This window comes from Salminus brasiliensis, chromosome 8 (genome assembly GCF_030463535.1).
Source record: "Salminus brasiliensis chromosome 8, fSalBra1.hap2, whole genome shotgun sequence".
NCBI classification, from domain to species: Eukaryota; Metazoa; Chordata; class Actinopteri; order Characiformes; family Bryconidae; genus Salminus; species Salminus brasiliensis.
In genome coordinates, this window is record NC_132885.1 from 26,967,523 (window position 1) to 26,986,595 (window position 19,073).

Genomic DNA, 19,073 nt, shown 5'->3' on the forward strand with positions numbered 1-19,073 from the left:
TACCTCCACAGACAGGTTGAGCAGGTGTTTGACTACATTGATCTGTCCATTGGAGGCGGCAGCGTGGAGTGGTGTGTATCCTCGCTTGTCCTTACAACTGACCTCTGCCCCCTGGTCCACCAGCAGACACACCACATCTAAGTGGCCTGCAGGAGACCGAGCAATGCAAAAACACATTGAAGATAAAAGGTGCAGAGGGACAATTGGACAATGTAAGAAAACTGATGCAATGCAACTTTTACTGCTACACTAGGTAAACATAAATACAACAATGAACAAATACATTTCCACCAAGCACACTATTTGCATAAATCCGGTATTAATAACTGAATTGCTACACAGCAACAAAGGAAACTTAGCTTATAGCTTAGAATCAAATAATGCTAAAAGATACAGACAGAGGCTAAGGCAATGGAACACCACTACAGTACTAACAGGACTGGCATTTTATTTCGATATGGGCCTGTGTTTGATTGGGATTCTTACATTTTGACTCTGCTTGTTAGCCTTAGCCGTTTAGCATTATTTGGCTGAATTTTCAAATAAACTCTGGAGAAATGTCTTATTTTGAATCAATTTGTGTCCCAACACTTCTGTCCTTATAGTGTATGTATATAAAGCTCTTTAAGGAGTTTTACATCTTTAAGTCTTCGTTATAGAGAAACTTACCAAGTCAGAATTGTTTACAGTGGTGGTAATAGGAGCCAGACATCTAAAGTTTATGACGGTAAGCCTTCCCACCTCGCAAAAAGTTACATGAAATGATTATTAATATACTGCCTAATGCGACAGTAAATGCCTAGTTTAGAAAATGGCCTAAAGCACACACATGCACACATATATACATACATATCTGTGTTTTCTAAACTAGGCATTACTGTCACATTAGGCAGTATATTCATAATCATACATACACTATATATATATATATATATATATATATATATATATATATATATATATATATATACACACACACACTGTGTTGTACATATCAAGACCTCTCGGGCTCACCACCAGTCAGTTTTTCTATAATGCACCTTTTCAATGCATAATTTCCTCTCAATGACTGAAATATGAAGAAATTGTGAAATGTGAGTGGAATTCCTTCCTGCAAAATAGCTGCAGCTGCTTGTAGCCTCATTGCTGCCCATCGTTACAGAGATACACGCTCAGAGCTCAGTGTGCTGGGAACGAACTTGGTGCTTCAGTGACTCGTAAGGCTTTGTCATCTCACCCATGTAGGCAGCCCAGTGGAGAGCACGGCCATCCTTCTTATCAAAGGCATTGATGTTAGCACCTTTAGCCAGGAGCAAGTTGACCATCTAAACAGCAAAGAGACAGAAGAAACAGAGAGAGCGAGAGAGAGAGAGAGAGAGACGGAGATGAGACAGAGAAATGGAAAGATGAGGCGAGGGAGATGAGTATGTCGGTCACAGCGGGTAATAGGTTATGAGTCAGTCCTGCGTCAGGCAGTGTGTGCCTCACTTTATGTAACATCACTTTAAATACCACTCGACAGGATGACAGCTCCACCACAACCATTGCCTACAGATGGATTAGGCACTGAGCATGAAAGAGCGGCTGTGGGAGGGTTCCGTGGGCACACATCAAGACGCTACGAGAGCCTCAACCCACGGGTTTGTGTTAATGTAGCACTTCACATGGCCCAGGGGCAACATTCTACTGCCTCGCCCATTACTAAAGATTTAGAGGCAGTTGCTCTGGGGTGCACGACTAAGCTTCATTCCTAAATTTGTTGCCAGCTTGCCAATATGTGCAGCACACACCTGCGACATACACTCTATGAGGATGCATTATTACTGGCAATCTGAAAGGAAGATGGCACGAAAAAAAAGATGAAATTACACCAGCACTCAGTAAGAAGTGCTCAGTTTTTGTTTATAGTAATGATCACTGAAACACTCCAAGGACAGTGCGGTGAGAATCTGCCACACCTGTCACTTGCACCATCTCAACTTTTCTCTACTATAAAACAAAATCAAAAACATGCAAATTGATATGTAGGTAAATATTCCACCGCATCCTGCTGACAAAAAACTAGTATGGGTTCGCTCAAATGGCCCAAATTAAGCTAATATACAACAATCAGCCACAACATTAAAACCACCTACCTAATACCGAGGAGGTCTCCATTGTGCTGCCAAAACAGCTCGGCTCTATCCACTCATGGACTCCACTAGACCTCTAAAGGCGTTCTGTGCACCTTTAAGTCCTGTAGGTTGGAGGTGGGGCCTCCATGGATCATATCAATACAGTGGTGGCTCAGCGGTATTGATGACAGGGTCGTGGGTTCAATACCCGGGCTCTGCAAGCTGCCACTGTTAGGCGCTTGAGCAAGGCACCTTGCTCCCTGGGTGCCACAGCAATGGCTGCCCACCGCTCCGGGCATGTGTGCTCAATGTCACTGTGTGTGTTTGATCACTAGTGTGTAACTAGTCACTGCACAGATTCCATCGGTGTATAACACAAATGGTGAATATGGTAGCCTTGTCTTGTCTAGGTGCTCATGACCCCGTCACTGGTTCCTTCAATGGACCTCTTTTGGTAGGTACTGACCACTGCATACCAGGAACACCCCACAAGACCTGCTGTTTTGGAGACGCTCTGACCCATTTGTCTAGCCTTCACAATGTGGCTCAGATTCTTACATCTGTCTATTTGTCCCTGTTTCCAACATATTAACATCAAAAACTGACTGTTCACTTGCTGCCTTATAAGTATATCCCACCCCTTGACAGGTGCCAGATACTCCTAATATTCACTTGCCCGTGGTTTTAATGTTATGGCTGATCAGTGTATATTAAAGAAAGCTTTAAAGACCAGACCCTGAAAGTGAGCACTGGAGACCACTGTACCTCAGTGTGTCCATTGAGGGCGGCGTGGTGCAGAGCTGTGCGCCCCCCGCGGTCCGAGACGTTAACGCTGCTGAGGAGTGGGATGATGACCTCAGCACAGCGCAGAGCCTTGTTAGCGGCAGCCACGTGCAGCGGAGTCTGCCAGTTCTTATCCCGAGCGTTCACGTCGGCCGAGTGACGGATCAGCACACGTACCGCCTCCTGCAGAGCGGCGGAACATGATGTGTACACGGAGTGTAAGAAGCCAAACGCAAAGCAGAACACAACACCACAGTGACATTTAACCACCTGCATTCACACCAGGATACGAAAACGATGGTTTTATCACACGAGAGGTCACAGAGAGAGCTTTCTGTTTGCGAATACATCTCAATGCCAAACACCACCACATTCAAGCAGTTCATTTTTCCTTCAAGTGATCTTAGAGGATCTAAAAACAGCGTTTCAGCTTAAATAAAACATGATGATATCCTTTCCAAAGGCCTTCTTTTGCTTTTAACTGAAGCAATGGTGTATATTAAAGACAGGAAATCACCATTTTAAAGAAGTCTCATGTAAACAATTTCACTTATTCAGATATTAGGCACCTAAGCATATTATTTTAATCAATTTATCTCTGTAATTAGAGTGTAAAACTCAGGATCTTATCAGAATAGATGCAAGCAAACATATGTGCAGTAAAAGGTAACAAGAATTGCTCATTTTTATATAAGCTAGTTTGATCAACAAAGCTCGGTTCCAGATTTCTCCTGGATGTCTCCAGCAAGCATGTGGAATTGTTCGATTCGATCACCAGCTCACCTGATCATCATTCAGCACTGATTTACCAAACCAGGTGTATGATCACTATGAGGAGAGCTTTTTACTTACTTTTTGTATTCATTTTCTTCATTTCATTTTCGTGTTTTACTGAACAAACACACTCTACTGGCCAGACAAGGAGCCTTTAAGGTTTAAAAGGTGCCCAAAACATTTGCACAAAGACTTCTACTTAATCCAATTCCAAATTCCCAATTGAAGGTTAGAATTTACCCTATCACACAAAGTTCCAGAGACTGGGAACTCCTCAGCTTGGAGTACTGAAGTTAGGCAGTTGTGCCACTCAATCACACCACATTTCTATGGAGAAAACAATTAAAACAGATAAATAAAACACTATTCTGAGTGGCCCAACTGTCTAACTGTTTGATCATCAGGAGATAAGATGTTTGAATGCTAAAAACATTGTTTTTACTCCTGATCATGTTGGACTGCATTTACCCCTGAGCCTGGCAACACTATGCGATTCTGGGACCTCCAACATAAGGAATGACACTTGGCTTTAACATGGAATTTAAGCAAGCTACAGCACATTCACTGTTTTTGAGTAGGCTCAATTTAAAAGTGCACTGTTCATCTAACTGTATGATAAAAAGATGTAGGTTGAGCAATTTTCTTTAGCAAAATTAAGTTTAACTCAAAAAACATTAGTAACAGTTTTTGATTTTTAATTAATGTTGGCCTCATTTAAAAAGCTTTACAGTGCACAATTGGAGCCGTAATTTTGTTTATTTAAAAAAATAATTATTAAAAACAGTGTAATGAATTACTTTCCCATCATGGCTGTTCTGTTGTATTCTATTACAATGCTAAACCTAATCTTTCAACTGATCATAAACCTGTATGTGTAAGAAGAGGACTTTTTAAAAGTATTTACTATTTACAATTTACTTAATTTTGGTTTAATTACTAGATTATCATAAAATAAGGTCTTAACTCATCTCCTCCGATACAGGCCAAGCCAGCCACCACCTCTTTTTGAACTGCTGCTCATATGCCACTGCCAGGCAGCCGACACGCACTAGCTAACAGAAGCCTGTGCCAGGCAAAACTGCTTAAGAGAGATGAGGGGGAGTCAGCGCCATCTACCCACTGACGGTGAAGCGGCATGGCTTGGGATTCGAACTCGCCATCTCCGGGCCATAGTAAATTTGACATTCTTATGCCCGCCTACTTTTTATAAGGATGTCTAATATTATTCAAAATAATTATGAAATTACATATTTAATGATACAGATGTTCATTTAATTACATTCGGTCTACATTGGTGTTTTGCCGTGTGTTCTTATACATGCTGTGGCTGGCTTTGTTGATCTTGCTGCGTTACACAGTCAGTCAAGCCCTGCTATCTGAAATATCTCATAGCAGTTCCTGTTGTCCCAGTTTCAAACATTCATTTCCAGTGCAGTTTCACTTAGCTAGCAAGATAAGCCCTGATCTCGTCTGCGTTCCGCTGCGCTGCAGAGCACGTACACTAGTCACAAGTCTCTTATTTACTTGACACCTGTGCCCCAGCATGACTCTCCAGAGCGGTAAACATATTTGTTGTTAGGCATTTATGCTAGGCCGGTTATTTGTTGTTTTTGTATCAGGTTTTACAGCCCACCTCACTCCTGGACGCAACAGCCCTGTGAAGAGGGGTGAGCCACATGTTGTCTTTGGCATTGACCCGAGCCCCTGGAAGAGAGACAGCCATTAGAAAAGGGACGTAGCACCTCAGAAATACACTAGTGAAAAATCCCTGTGACCACCACAGTTATAATGATTTGAACACTAGACCCAGAGACCTTCAATACACTGTGTGGAGAAAAGTATTGGGACATCTGCTTAATTATTAATTCTACTAGTTTTTAGAGCATTGCATTCAGCGACTAGAGCCTTAGTGAGGTTAGGATGTTGGATGATCACCACCCCACCAACTCTCCCCAACTCGTCCCAAGAGTATTGGATGGAGCACCCACCATCATTCCAGAGAACACAGTTCCACAGCTCAATAGGCATTAGGTTCTCAGTGTGAGAGACTTCTTCCCTTGCCACTGTCGCCTTTGGCTTGCTCAAAACAGGCTTAGACCTGGATATCAGTAAAGACTAGGCATGGTGCCAATAGTTTTATTATATTTATCTTTAGGAGATAGTCCTATTCTATTGGCAATACTCCTTCACGGGGACTAGACAAGCTGTGTGCATTAGCAAATCCGTGTCTACGATGGGTGCATCTTAAAAGTAGCTAAATGCATTCATTAGAAGGGGTGTCCACAAACATATGGACAGGCAATGTATAACTGAGTAAAGAGGGATGAAGAGAGAGAGAGAGAGAGAGGAGATGTACCAGAGAGGATGAGCAGCTCGGTGATCTCAGCATCCCCCAGAAACGCTGCAGCGTGGAGTGGAGTACGCTTCTCTGCATCCTGAGAAAGATGGGAGGTAGAGGTAGAAAGAGAGAGAGAGAGAGAGAGAGAGAGAGAGAGAGGGAGGGAGAGGGAGAGGGAGAGAGAGACACAGGGATGAAACAACATTTGGTAACCAAATATGAATGTGTTGGATTTCAGGGTGTGTCTTTACTACTGTGTAGATCAGCTGCTCTGTCTCACAGACACTCTGAGGTCCTGCATTGTGAGCTATGTTTGCTGTTCCACTGCTCTGAGGTTGCCATGCCATCCTGACCCTGCTTTCTAGTAAAAGGCCCAGAGTCTGGCCTTTTGCTGGCCAGACACTGCTGGACAATCACTGAGGAGGGCCTGAAAGGAATGAGCCAGCTTCTACCTGCAGTGTAATCACCAGGGGCAGTGAGAGTGTGCGTCAGTGATGGCAGCCAAGTGTCAACATGCTCTTTGCGGAGGCTGGTTTGCACCCTCGAATCAGCAGCCACAGCCCACAGACATGCAAAAGCTGGGCCTCTGGAAAGGAGCAGGGCCGGACAATGAGATCACTCTGACCGGAGCCATGATGGAGGCTGCCTCCAGCAGAGCAGACTAAATATTCGAGGAGAACAGTCTTCTCGGCCCTCGGGTAAACACATTTCTGTTCTGCCCATTGTCTGCAGGCTTCCTAAACCATCCCGCCGTACACCACTGAAACAAAGAAGCTGAATGTGGGTAGTGGAGGCTGCGGGGAAGAGTCGCATACCAGCGCATTGATGTCCTCCGATTTGAAGATGAGCATGCGTATCTCCTCAGGGTCTCCATTGAAGATGGCCTGAACAAGAGGCGGCTGTGAACAAACAGAGAGCATGTCAGGGTGGAAACGAGGACATGTGCGATAATACCACTGCAGCCACTTCAGACACATTATCAGCAGATCAGACAGGGGTGGAAAACACTTGCGTGTAAGGGTGGTGGGCCACAGAGCGATATTTTGAATAGGTTATTGTGATCAACGTTGTTTTGATGGTGTCCACAGTGTGCTCCAAAAAGCATCAGAACATAACGAACACTGACCAACTGCATTTCTTATTACAAATAGGGCATAATAACTTGTGTTTAATTGGATTTATTGCAAAACATCAAATGAAATGTGCTACGAGATTAGTGACCGTGGTTCTTCAAAATTCAGACAGAGATGGAAAGAGAAAAAAAAGCAAGAGTCAGAAAGAGTAAGTCAGAGAGAGAGAGACAAAGTCTGTGAGGGAGTGAAAGAGAGCGCCAGAGGGAAAAAGAGTGAGAGCGAGAGCAAGAGCACGTGAGAATGTGAGCCGGACAGAGAGCCAGAGAGCGCAAGAGAGAGCCGGACAGAGAGCGAGTCACAACGACAGCGAGGCAGCAATAGAGAAAAAGCAACAGTCAGAAAGAGTAAGTCAGAGAGCCAGACAAAGTCAAGGTGTGAGTCAAAGAGAGAAAGAAAGAGAGAGAGAGCAAGAGAGAGAGAGAGAGAGAGAGAGAGAGAGAGAGACAGAGAGAGAGAATCACAATGACAGAGAGGCAGCGATAAAGAATAAGCAACAGTCAGAAAGAGTAAGTCAGAGAGAGAGTAAGAGAGATTTAGAGTCAGAGGGCCAGACAAAGTCAATGTGTGAGTCAAAGAAAGAAAGAGAGAGAGAGAGAGAGAGATAAAGAGGGAGAGAGGGAGAGAGAGAGAGAGAGAGAGAGATAAAGAGGGAGAGAGGGAGAGAATATATATATATATATATATATATATCCTGAAATTGATGTCATCATGGTCACAAAAACACATGCGTCTCCATTTTGCCATTTTTTTGCCAAGTTTTTGTCATTATATGAATCTGGCAGTTGTTCTTTGCATCATTTCAATGATGAATGGACCAATAGAAATCCATCAAGCATGAATATGAATATTTTTGTTTACACTGGCTTCCATTGAAAGTGAAGTTTTTTGTTCTTTCTCCTATAAAGTTGACATATATGGACAACCACGATATCGCATATCAATAAAAATATCTTTAAATACTGCGATGTGATATTTTAACCCTTTTCTCCCCGCCCTACAAAACGCCTATATTTTCTTATTAAACCATAAGCATTATTTTGGAGGATGTCTACTGTACCCGGGCCTTCAAATCTCAAGAGAGTGAATATTTTGTTTCTTTTTCCCAGATGAAACCGATCCCACCCACTGGAAATCAGAACATGACCGGTAAGGTTCAAGCACAGACACTGATCAATTAGCATGATGCAAACTGCAGCTTCACATCTACAAACTGACAACATGCAAAGCTTCTCCATCTTTCATTCAGTGCCGTATTTGAATACCCTCCCCCCACCCCAGACCTGTGGGAACCCCGGCTAGCATAGTTAGCTAAAGGGACAAAGGACTTGCTTTGAGTGCTAACGTAAGGAGCAGCTATTTATCTCCCAGATCAGGCAGAACACGCCAGCATGAGGGCGATAATAATCAGTCTGTGAAGCTGCACCTCTATAAAGCATCACACAGTGTCACAAGAACAGACATCTTTACCAGGAAGCCAAACCTAATCGAACTGCTTTAAGGACTTCTAGCTTGTCGGCACCCTTATCCATAGCTACAGTTAGCATCTGTGAGCTGAAACCTAGACAGTGACCCTAGAAATTGTGAACCCATAATTTAGACCTGAAATGTGAACAGACCTTCAACAGACCTTTCCGATCTTAAGCAGTAATCAACCAGATGTTTCTGGTAACTGGTCATCGACCCTGCAAGAGGTTGGATTAATTGGTGGGCTTCTTGTCTTTTTACAAACCGCCTTGTTAATGAACTGCTTCCATAACGTCTGGGTTAAGGTCTGGACTTAGATTTGATACTTGTGTGCTTAAGAGTTGCTTTCTTGACTCATGACCCTTTTAGGATTAAGCTACAGCTCATGGACAAACACCCTGGAACTCTCCATGTAGAATTTGCTGGTATAATCAAGAATTCACAGGTCCATTAATAATGGTCCCAAAGCAGCCTCAAGCCATGACACTGCCACCACCACCACCATGCTTCACAGTTGGGATAAAGTTCTTAGATAGAAATGTAGCATTTGTGTGTTTCACCAAACCCCTCCATGTAAACTAAAAAGTTCTATTTTGGATTCATTGACCTTCTAATCTTCCAATAGGCTTCAAGCATGTGCCACAACACAACACATTAAATGGGATATCGGGATAATGGGAAGCCTCTGAATGAAATTTTGGGATCGACTGAGGTTACTTAGTGCTTCACTGACCGATATGTTGACTAGTCGGTTGGCAATGAGGCGAGGGATAAATACGATTCTTAAATGCATCCTGATATGGACATGAACGATTCCGAAACAACTCCAAAATGTAGAAAATCTAGTCTTTAAATGTTTATTGATAACGTAGCTTTGACGGAATGCAAAGGTGGAATTCAGCACTTTAGTTGGTCGGCAGCAACTACGACTGGACGTCTTTCATTGGTGCTAATCAGAGGACCATCGAACAAGCAATGTCAAAGCTTCCACCCAACTCTGAAAGGATGAAGCAAATGACAAACTCCATCACAACTTTAATGGCAAAATGTTCACGTATGTATTTAGTCTTTGGGAACCAGGGCTTTTGTGCTATGTTGAGCACTTTGGGGACGTTTTACTGACACCAATGAGTTTCAGCTAGCATCCTATGTGATCCATTGAAAAGGGTGCAGACATGGCTGAGCTGTTAAAGAGTGGAGCAGAGGAACGGCAGATCATGGAGAAAGATTTAGTTGTAGTTGCTGAGAACGCTCCAACATGGTTGTTGTTGCTGAAATGCTATGCTGGCACGCTAAACCTGGCCTCTCAGCAAGTGCTCGGGTTGTCCACCGTGTCAAGACTACCAGGGAGGGCAAGACGTACTGCTAGGTTTTTTTTCCACCGTACCCCCACAGCAAAACTTGCACATCGACTTGCCACATTGCTTCCATTAGTTATTATTATATTATTTCTATAATTCATTATGGATTATTACATTATTACATATTTTCTTCACAGTTGCACATTCTAAAACAAAAATGAACAGCAGAAATAACTGAATTATTTAATAACTGAATTTTGTGATTGTTTTTGAGATGTTGCCTCCCAGAATTGAATTCCTAGACATTTCCTAGACGTGTTTTGCGTTCGAAATTCTGCCAGTTCTGCCAGCATGTTTAAGCTAGAATGTGAAAGCAAGTGAAATCCAACCAAGCATTGTACAGTAGAGAAATCCCTTTGAACCAGATTTGACACAACATACAAGCATGGCTTCAATGGGATTGGACAACGTCTAATTTCAGGCAGCTTTCTGCCATTTAGACTGTCGTGCTGAAACTGGACATGCTGAAAAATCAGATTTGAGCTACCTGTCTAAACAAAGTCCAATATGAATGCTCTGCAGAGGAACTAAGGAATTAATTTTGTCCAAATGTTTGCAGACACCCTTCTAAAGAATGCATTCCGCTACATTAAGCTGCACCCATTGCTGACACACATGTGCAAATGCACACACACACAGCTTGTCTAGTCCCTATAGAGAAGTACTGCCAATACACTCTCTAAAGCACATAAACATGAACCCATTGGCGCTATAATGCCTAATGTCAGGTATGGGCTAGAGGGGTATAAAGCCCCCCAGCATTCATCAATGAACTGACTGTGCTCCATCCAATACTTTTGGGAGGAGTCGGGGTGGTGAGGTGATGTGATGATCATCCCACATCCTGCCCTCACTAACACTCTTGTCGCTGAATTTTAAATCAAATCCTCGAAAGCCTTCCCTGGACAGTAGAGAAAGTTACTCCCAACAAAAGCACGATAAACTCTTTTTTTTCAACAAATAACCAGGTGTCCCAATACTTTTGTCCATTCCAGAACTGGCCTTGACGATGGTCAGAGATACAGCCCTGTTGCGATAAACCTGGCGGTATCTTCACTTCCTGCGACTCTTCTCCTCTGCCATCACCCGCCCCAACCCCCCACCCCCCCCACCCCCCCACCCTAGACCACACTTCCTGTTGCTTTCTTTCGCCTTCTCAGAAAAGATCGAGAGGAAGCTCTGAAAGCATTTTCAGTTCCGCTGCAGGACAAGCACGCACGCCATTGTGCAAACATACACACTAATGCGGACAGCCACTTAGCCAAGCGGCTGCTGCGGAAAATGCAGCAATGTGAGGCCTGGCTGATGTGCAGTGTGTAAGAAACAGCACGGCTGGCTTGAACGCTGTGTTGGATTTGTGAACTGAGCCAAAAAGCTTGACTAGAGAAGAAATTCACAAGTAAGCCTCCCTCCCTCTCCCTCTCTCTCTCTCTCTCTCTCGCTCATATCCACCCCCTTCTCTCACTCTCACTCACACACACACACACTCATGCAGAGGCTCCCGAAGTGGAAGCATCAATAGGATGTAGATATGTTGAGATCCATCTGCTTGGCTTTGAGTTATCGTCCATCAGAGCTTCTGAGCGAGATGCATTTCAGATCTCGTCCCCATGTGTGACGGAGAGCTGTTCGCCAGCAATGCTATATACAATCCAGTCATGCTGTTACATGTTACGCATCTTACAGAAGCCAAACAAATAAAAGACTATTCTATCTCCTGTAACCGAGACTGCAAAGACGACAGGTGGATTTCCAGACGGCACACAGGCAGAGACAAATTCAGCACAGAGCTCCACCAAGAGGAAAGCACACATACTCATTTAGCGCATGAGATCACTTCCGCTCAGCTCATATCTATGCTGCACTATTCTCCAGAACGTGGTGTTGACTTATCCACCCAACCATACATGGGTAAATGACTGACCTGTCCTGACCTAAGATTGGACAGCATCAAAACATCATATATTATATCCTGCAGTTCTGGACCATCAGCAGAGCCTATTTTATTAAATACATGGTGCTCCAGAAATTCCCAGAAATTAATGGTGCCATAGCATGCATTAATTCAGTATTTTCCTCCACATGGTCCACATCGTTATCTGACATCGGTCAAGGCAAAAAAAACAAACAAAAAAAAACAGACCAGATGTGGTTTTACACACCTATTTACACAATCCTACGGGTTTTGGCTGAATGTCCTTTTACGGCAGGCTTATGAACAACTTGATAAGCTCTGCCCTGATTGGCTGGATTACAGCAAGGCACCACAACGGCTGTGTTTTTGGAACAAGAGCCTTGTAATTACTCTCGGCTATTATTGCTAAATAAAGGGATGCCTAGGGTTAGCTTATAGCCTAGCACGCATGCCCACTCACTACCCTGGCTTTTGCTTCCTCACGCACCACTTTTCAGTTCCTCTTCCGCAGACAGCAGCATAGGCAAAGCCACGCTCACGAGGCCTGGATCGCATAGCAACCCGAGTGTGCTTATTTTCTGCTGTCTAGCAGAGTCTGGAGATAACGTGTAAGCTCACCAGTGCTACCGATCCGCATACTGTTAAATACTAAATGCAAAAGTAACAAAAGCACCATGTTCCTAAACTACAGCAAGACCGCTGGTGTATTTTGGGGGAGTAATTATTATTATTATTATTATTATTATATGTTTTGCAATTGGGCTATTTTACCCCATTCTACGCCCTCTTTTTACCACCCTGTTGAGTTACTCTCACATAGATCCCAGACATACACATATACATATACATATATGACGCCCAAATAAGCTTTTTCACCCCGTGTGCTTTTAAAAGAGCCACAGGGAGGGGGCGCTGTGGGATCTCACTCATTGATGAGGTCACGCTCTAAAAACAGGTGGGAAAACCCCAAGCCCACCCTAGTTGAAAGTTAACGACACGCTGAGTTAGTTTGAAAGTGAGAATCAAACAAACCTGGATATCAGATGTACCTGAAAACAGTTGAAACCCCCCCTAAGACCATCCCCTCCACTCTGCTCTCTCAGCTATGCGGCTTTACCCTCTAAACCTGTGTGATCTGAACCTCAGTTAGCTGGAACCCGGACTGTGCTGTGGTGTTTAGCTAACGTATCTGAATATAGCTAGATAACCTCAGTCTCAGTCTGAAGCTCAGCAGTTAGCCAGCAGCAGCTGAACTGAGCCGTCTGAGACTCAGCAAAGACTAGCTTAAACCACGGAGAGAAAACCTTCAGCTGTCTGTTCTTTCAGCAGCAGTCGCTCGATCTAAGCATACGTTTAGAAGTGTGCTTTCTGCCAGACAGACCTGAATTACTTCAGTACTGAGCAGACTGCTATCCTGCTATCCTACCCGACCTCCTCCCCTGGTAATACCGTATACCGCGGTAATACTTTGAGACGGTGTGAAAAAGGTGGATACCGCCCAACCCTAATCTCTCTCACACACACACACACTTTAACTCATTCAGTCACAATGGAGGTGAACAGCTGGCTGTGCTGAAGCGTGACAGTGCTGCTGTGTGTGAGGAGCCGACAGCGTATGAGAGCTTGGGGAGGGACAGTGCTGCGGGCCGATGGGAACAGGAGCAGGCTGGACGCGGACCATCACAAATGAGGACATTCCCCAAGCTCCCAGCTCTCCTCCCGGGCAAAGCCCAGCACTCCAAACACTGAGGCCTTTGTTGACATACGCTACACCCCTCCTCCCTACCTCCCTACCTCCCTCACTCACTCACTCACTCACTCGCCTCAAGGGCCAATGAGTGTTCTGCAAGCTTTCCTATTACTAAATGGGGAAGGGACGTTCCGTTGCTTTTGACAACTCCAGCACCGCAGACCTCTTCTCTTAAGCGACTTCCAAAGTCTGGAGGACTGAATAAAGTCAGCACTGCTGGAGACCAAAGGCTTAGCAATGAAGAGCTGCACAATTTCAATGCGGCTCTTCGTGACTGCGTTCCCCCCCCCGCCATACTGTTTCTGTCCGTTGTCCAGGGAGCTAAAGTAGAAGACTCAGACCAGGGTTTTTAGGTATGCATCTAGGCCTATCATCATAAATCGATTAAACTCAATTATTTAAAAGAGTTGCTATCTGATCAAGTGAGCAGCCTGCATAATGGTGGTGTAGAGTTCACATTCCTACAGGGAGACAACAGAGCCTGACAGATACACACAGATACAGATATTTCTTTATTTAAAAAAAAAAAGAGCTGTATTTAACTGAAGAACTTCATGATGAGCCTCTAAATGTAGGCCATCATGCTCAAACTACTCGAACACTCTACCGCTCCACCGTGAGAAACACACAGCTGAAACCAGCACACTGCACAGTGTCAGTGCGTGCCCTTTTAGAGTACTGGGCAGTAATCAGCAGAAATCAGCTGGTATCAGACCAATATCAACACCCATTGATACTGATGATATTACAGAGACACAACCATTAATATTTGATGTACATTGTTTCTAATAAAAAAAAGGATTACTTGATTACTCATCAAATTAACTGAGTAATTACTCGATAGCAGGGATGGAACAGTACTATGTGTGGCGTGTAGTGCCGTATCATGACTAGCATGTTAGGCTGTATATGTGCACTGGCCATCAAGCCAAAGGGGCTTGAGAACCCTTAGCTAGTTTGTATCAGCTAGGATCCAAAACATACATTTAAGCTTAGATATTACTCAAAGGGCTCTTTATATGCACATTGTTTTCACAATATATAGCATTTCATTACCAATACTTTTGGCCAGGGATGCACCGATCCAATATTAGGATCAGATATCGGTCCAGATATGAACTAAATTAGCTGGATCGGGTATTGGATAATTAGGCCGATCCATGGAACCGATCCTTTCACTTTATTTGGTTGGTGCGAGACTGCACTAAATGTTTACATGTTTGCAATTTTTGGTTGCTGCTTGTACGTTTGACCAAGTTTGACCTCATTTAGTCTCAGGTTCAGCTGCTACTGTTTACGCTAAATATTTAAAAATAAGAATGATTACTGTTTGTGTTTAACAAATTTTAGGCATTTTAATGTATTTTAAGAACTTTAACTCCTTTTTTATTTAGAATTTGAAGGTTGTGTCCTGCACAATTGTTTATTTTAGTGCTAAATAAATATCAATTTAGTATATTTATATTTAATTGTTAATATGTTAATGTTAATTTGTGATATTTTGTTTTACAAAGTTAGTAAAGTCATGTTGAAGTCAATCCTGATGCTTTAAGTCTCTGCCACATGGTGAGGTATACGGTTTATTACTCCAGCAATGGTATCGGACGGGTATCGGGTATCCACCGATATGCAAAGTTTATGTATCGGTATCGATATTGGAACTGAAAAAGCCGGATCGGTGCATCCCTACTTTTGGCCTGGTGAAGAAAAGTAGGGATGCCCAGATTGATTTTTATTTTTATTTTTTTAATAAATATATAAACATTCAACTAAATGTCTGTTAAATGCAACTGAACTTTAGGTTGAATGTAAATGATCGTCTATTAAATGTAATTCTGCACCTTTCCTATCCTTTGGTTCCTATCCGTTGGATTTAGGGTTAGTTTGAAGGTTTAGGTTTAGGGTTACATTCAATAGATAACTGTTTACACTCAACAGTTCAACTTCAGTTGAAACTTCAGCAAAACTTCAGTTGCATTTAACACGTATAACTGAATATTCAGTTAAATGTTAGCTGAATGTTATATCTATAATGGGTCATCCAAGTAAAGTGATACCCAATTCCTAGTCTATGAATCCATTTTTTACTTGGCTATTTTATTTATTTCCAATCCAGTATCTAGGCCTTCCTCTATTACACGATGCCACCAGCACTGGCAGGGTGAAGCCTAACATGTGCTTCCTCCAAGTCACATGAAGCCAGCCAACCACATCTTTTCAAACTGCCGCTAACACATCGTCATTGGAGGGCTGAACAGATTTGGAGGAAGTCGCCAAGTGTCAGTTCTGTTTCATCAGCCAAAAGAAGCCCATACTGACTAGCGCTGCACCGAGATAAGAGAGGAGAGGAAAAGGCAATCCAGAGAAAGTGACGGCACTTTCTGGCCACAGCTGAGTGGCATCACTGAGCACACATTAAATGCACTAGCACATTTCTGGTCATTTCTATTAGTCAGCGTTGCAATATAAGTAGTATTGCTTGCTCTTTAATATTATTGCTGGCTCTGGCATTTATGGCATTTAGCAGATGCTCTTATCCAGAGCAACTTACAAGGTTACTCATATTACAGAAGTGGGCCAATGTAGTGTTAGGAGTCTTGCCCAAGGACTCTTATTGGTGTAGCGCAGCGTAGTCATCCAGACCGGGAATCGAACCCCAGTCTCCCACATGGTGAGGTAGCTCACTAGCAGGTAGTGGTGTTATCTGTTGCGCCACACCAACTACATTACTACAAGAAAAATCAGTTGCCTGTTTAATTAATAAGTAATCATATATGGAGCTACAGCAGAAGGAAGATCTAGATTTTGCTCATTGGATCATCCTGAAAACTGTCATAGTATAAAAACACACCATTCTATACAGAAAATCTTGAGTAAAAAAAAAAGGTTGAACCACTGTCGGACAGCGATACAATACAAGTCACTGATTCAAATTTGATAATGAGTTTTTAAGAACCGATACAATATTGTGATACTTTAGTATAACAATATTCTCTTCCACCCCTAACAGCCAGGTGCAGTGGGCAATAGGAAGGGGCTACCCCTGGGCCGGAGTAGTACACTGGTACTACTGGTACAATGGTTTTAACCATTACACTTTTATAGTGTTAAAAAAGGATGCAACAATGCATTGAAAATCCAACAGTGTGCACTATGCAAATATGAGAACACAAGTATTCTATGAATTTTGATAACACAATATCTAATGCAACTGCATTATTTTAATGGGTTAATAGAAAACCAGAACAAATCATTGACCCACTCCCAACAGATTTGTGTGACGTCCCACATTATATACATCATTCTAAATTCGCTCGATACAACACTACTGTATTGGATCAATTGGCCCAGCTGTCAATTTTGAGAATCATTAGCAAAAACTGGAGGTAGGGCTGCATGATTATTGTCAAAAAACTACCAATTTTAACCTACCTATTTTAATTTTTTATATTTTAAAAATACAGACATTTTCACCATATTACACAAAAAGACGATGATCCACAGGTCACAATATAAATACTGCACTATGTGTGCCTAAGAATGGAGTAAAATGAATGATACTGGACAGATATAATCTGCCTTAGGGCTTAGATTGGTTATGGAAAATGAGATCCCTCATGAAACTTGCGATAACGATACTGAACCGATATATCGTGCAGGCCTAACTGGAGGAGTTTCATGGCGATTAATTACCTTTTACTATACTGTGCAAAAAAAAAAAAATCATCAGCACACTTGTGTTAAACTACATGTTAAAGTCATCTATTAAAAAAACACACACACACACACACACAGGAAAGAGGCATCATCAAGAACGCTCTCAACTGACTAAGCCTTGCTGACACAGAACACAAGCTTAAGCACACTCCTCATGTACATATGCTCTCTCTCTCTCTCTCTCTCTCTCTCAGCAAGAAACCAACCCCGCAAAGAGCAGATAAAAAAAAAGCAGGACAGGGGAAAATAAAGATTCAATGACTTCCTGTGTCTTTCCTCTCTACACAGTCAAGCGACTGCTCTCATTACACTCAGTATGACATAGAAGAGACAACAGCCAGACACGTGTTTTAAAGGCACACCACCGATCTTCTTTTGGAGCCCTACTGTTTCTTAGGGGTTAAGGAAGGGCTCCTCGGCCTAACTGTCTGCTAAAACCAGGTGTTTCAAGGCTACTTATTACCTCTACACCAGAGTTGCAAACCTCAGCAGTAGAGCTCAAGATACTTTTGCAAGCAGCGGCTGTGATTATACTGGTCAATATGAAGTCTGGCTTAGGCAGGTCTACAGTGTGAACAGCCTCGGGCCTCGATAAGTCATGCCCCAATTAACAGGGGGATGTTTAAGGCCGCCTACACAGCATGTGTGCCGTTACACCGCCATCACTTACTACGTCCTTAAAGGAAGGAGCTGAAGGATCTGCAGTTTTCTGGAATTCTTTAATGAATTTCGATGTTTTGCGTAAGTGTTGATGTTTGATGGCTTCCCATAGATGCCCACTGACATCCCACTGCTCTATAAACCGACATCTAAAAGGGTCTGTCAGTATTCTGCATGTTCCAATCCGGTCTTGAGAACTGTCTAACATTGCTTTGTCATATTATTTAATGCTGGTGCATTTCACATACAGAGTCACAGAGCAAGCACATAAAAGCATGAACCTTAAGGAAATGGAAAACAGCACCGTGGCCTATGCTTCAAGCACATGCAGAAGCACCAACCTGCAAAACAGGTGCTTATGCTTATCATTCATGACGTATGTGTATGTGTATGAAAAGGAATCTCGGTTCGCGGGTCAGGAGTGCAGGAATGCACAGTACTCCTCTTCCTCAACTCTTGGATGCTAACATGGTTCTTTGCCTCGTTAAACAGATGGTTCTACCCCAGCAGTCTCCAGCCCTGCTCCTGGAGAGCTACCTTCCCACAGACTGTGGATTCAACCCTAATCAACCCCACCTGGTCCAACTAATTAATGCCTTCACAGGTCCCTCATTGGTGGAATGGGGGTGTGTTAGATGTGGGTTGGAGTTGAATCCTGCAAGAAAAGAAAGCTCAACAGGAGGAGGGTTGGAGATCACTGTTCTATACAGAACCAAGAAGGGTTCTACTCTCGTTACAAAGCAACTGAAAAGAACCCATATGCATACAGCACCAGCTGCAATACGAGCCACTTGACAACTCAACAGTTCTCCTGGACGAAGTTGGGTGGTTGGTACAGGAACACATATTTCTTGGCCTTGTTCATGCGTCTACCACTGTTCAGGACACATGACCCAGACATACTGAATCTACCTCAATCCCACCGGGGCTTTTTTTTTAGTTTGATAGTAGTTATTTAATTGGTAGTAGCTGAAGTAGCTGTAATAATGCCTTTGCTTTTTTCTTGTATCTGTAAAGCCTGTCCTGGAGAGTTCAGCGTGTCATTTTGAGCCACTATCATTATT

The 19,073-nt window shown here is 43.0% G+C and overlaps 1 protein-coding gene across 4 annotated transcripts in view; it reads right to left on the bottom strand.

Moving 5' to 3' along the window:
• The window catches only part of ankrd44 (ankyrin repeat domain 44), a 45,057-nt gene that overhangs the window by 24,539 nt on the left and 1,445 nt on the right, over positions 1-19,073 (bottom strand). For 3 of the 4 annotated variants that reach the window (XM_072686329.1, XM_072686327.1, XM_072686330.1), the window contains exons 1-6: positions 6,825-7,438; positions 6,028-6,106; positions 5,305-5,375; positions 2,880-3,080; positions 1,238-1,325; positions 4-146 (exon numbers count right to left, since the gene is read on the bottom strand). In XM_072686329.1, the coding sequence (XP_072542430.1) occupies positions 4-146; positions 1,238-1,325; positions 2,880-3,080; positions 5,305-5,375; positions 6,028-6,106; positions 6,825-6,986 (744 nt within the window). In that variant the 5' untranslated portion in view covers positions 6,987-7,438. Of the gene's footprint in view, positions 1-3; positions 147-1,237; positions 1,326-2,879; positions 3,081-5,304; positions 5,376-6,027; positions 6,107-6,824; positions 7,439-19,073 lie in introns of those variants that run through there. The other variant, XM_072686328.1, reaches the window with a different exon arrangement.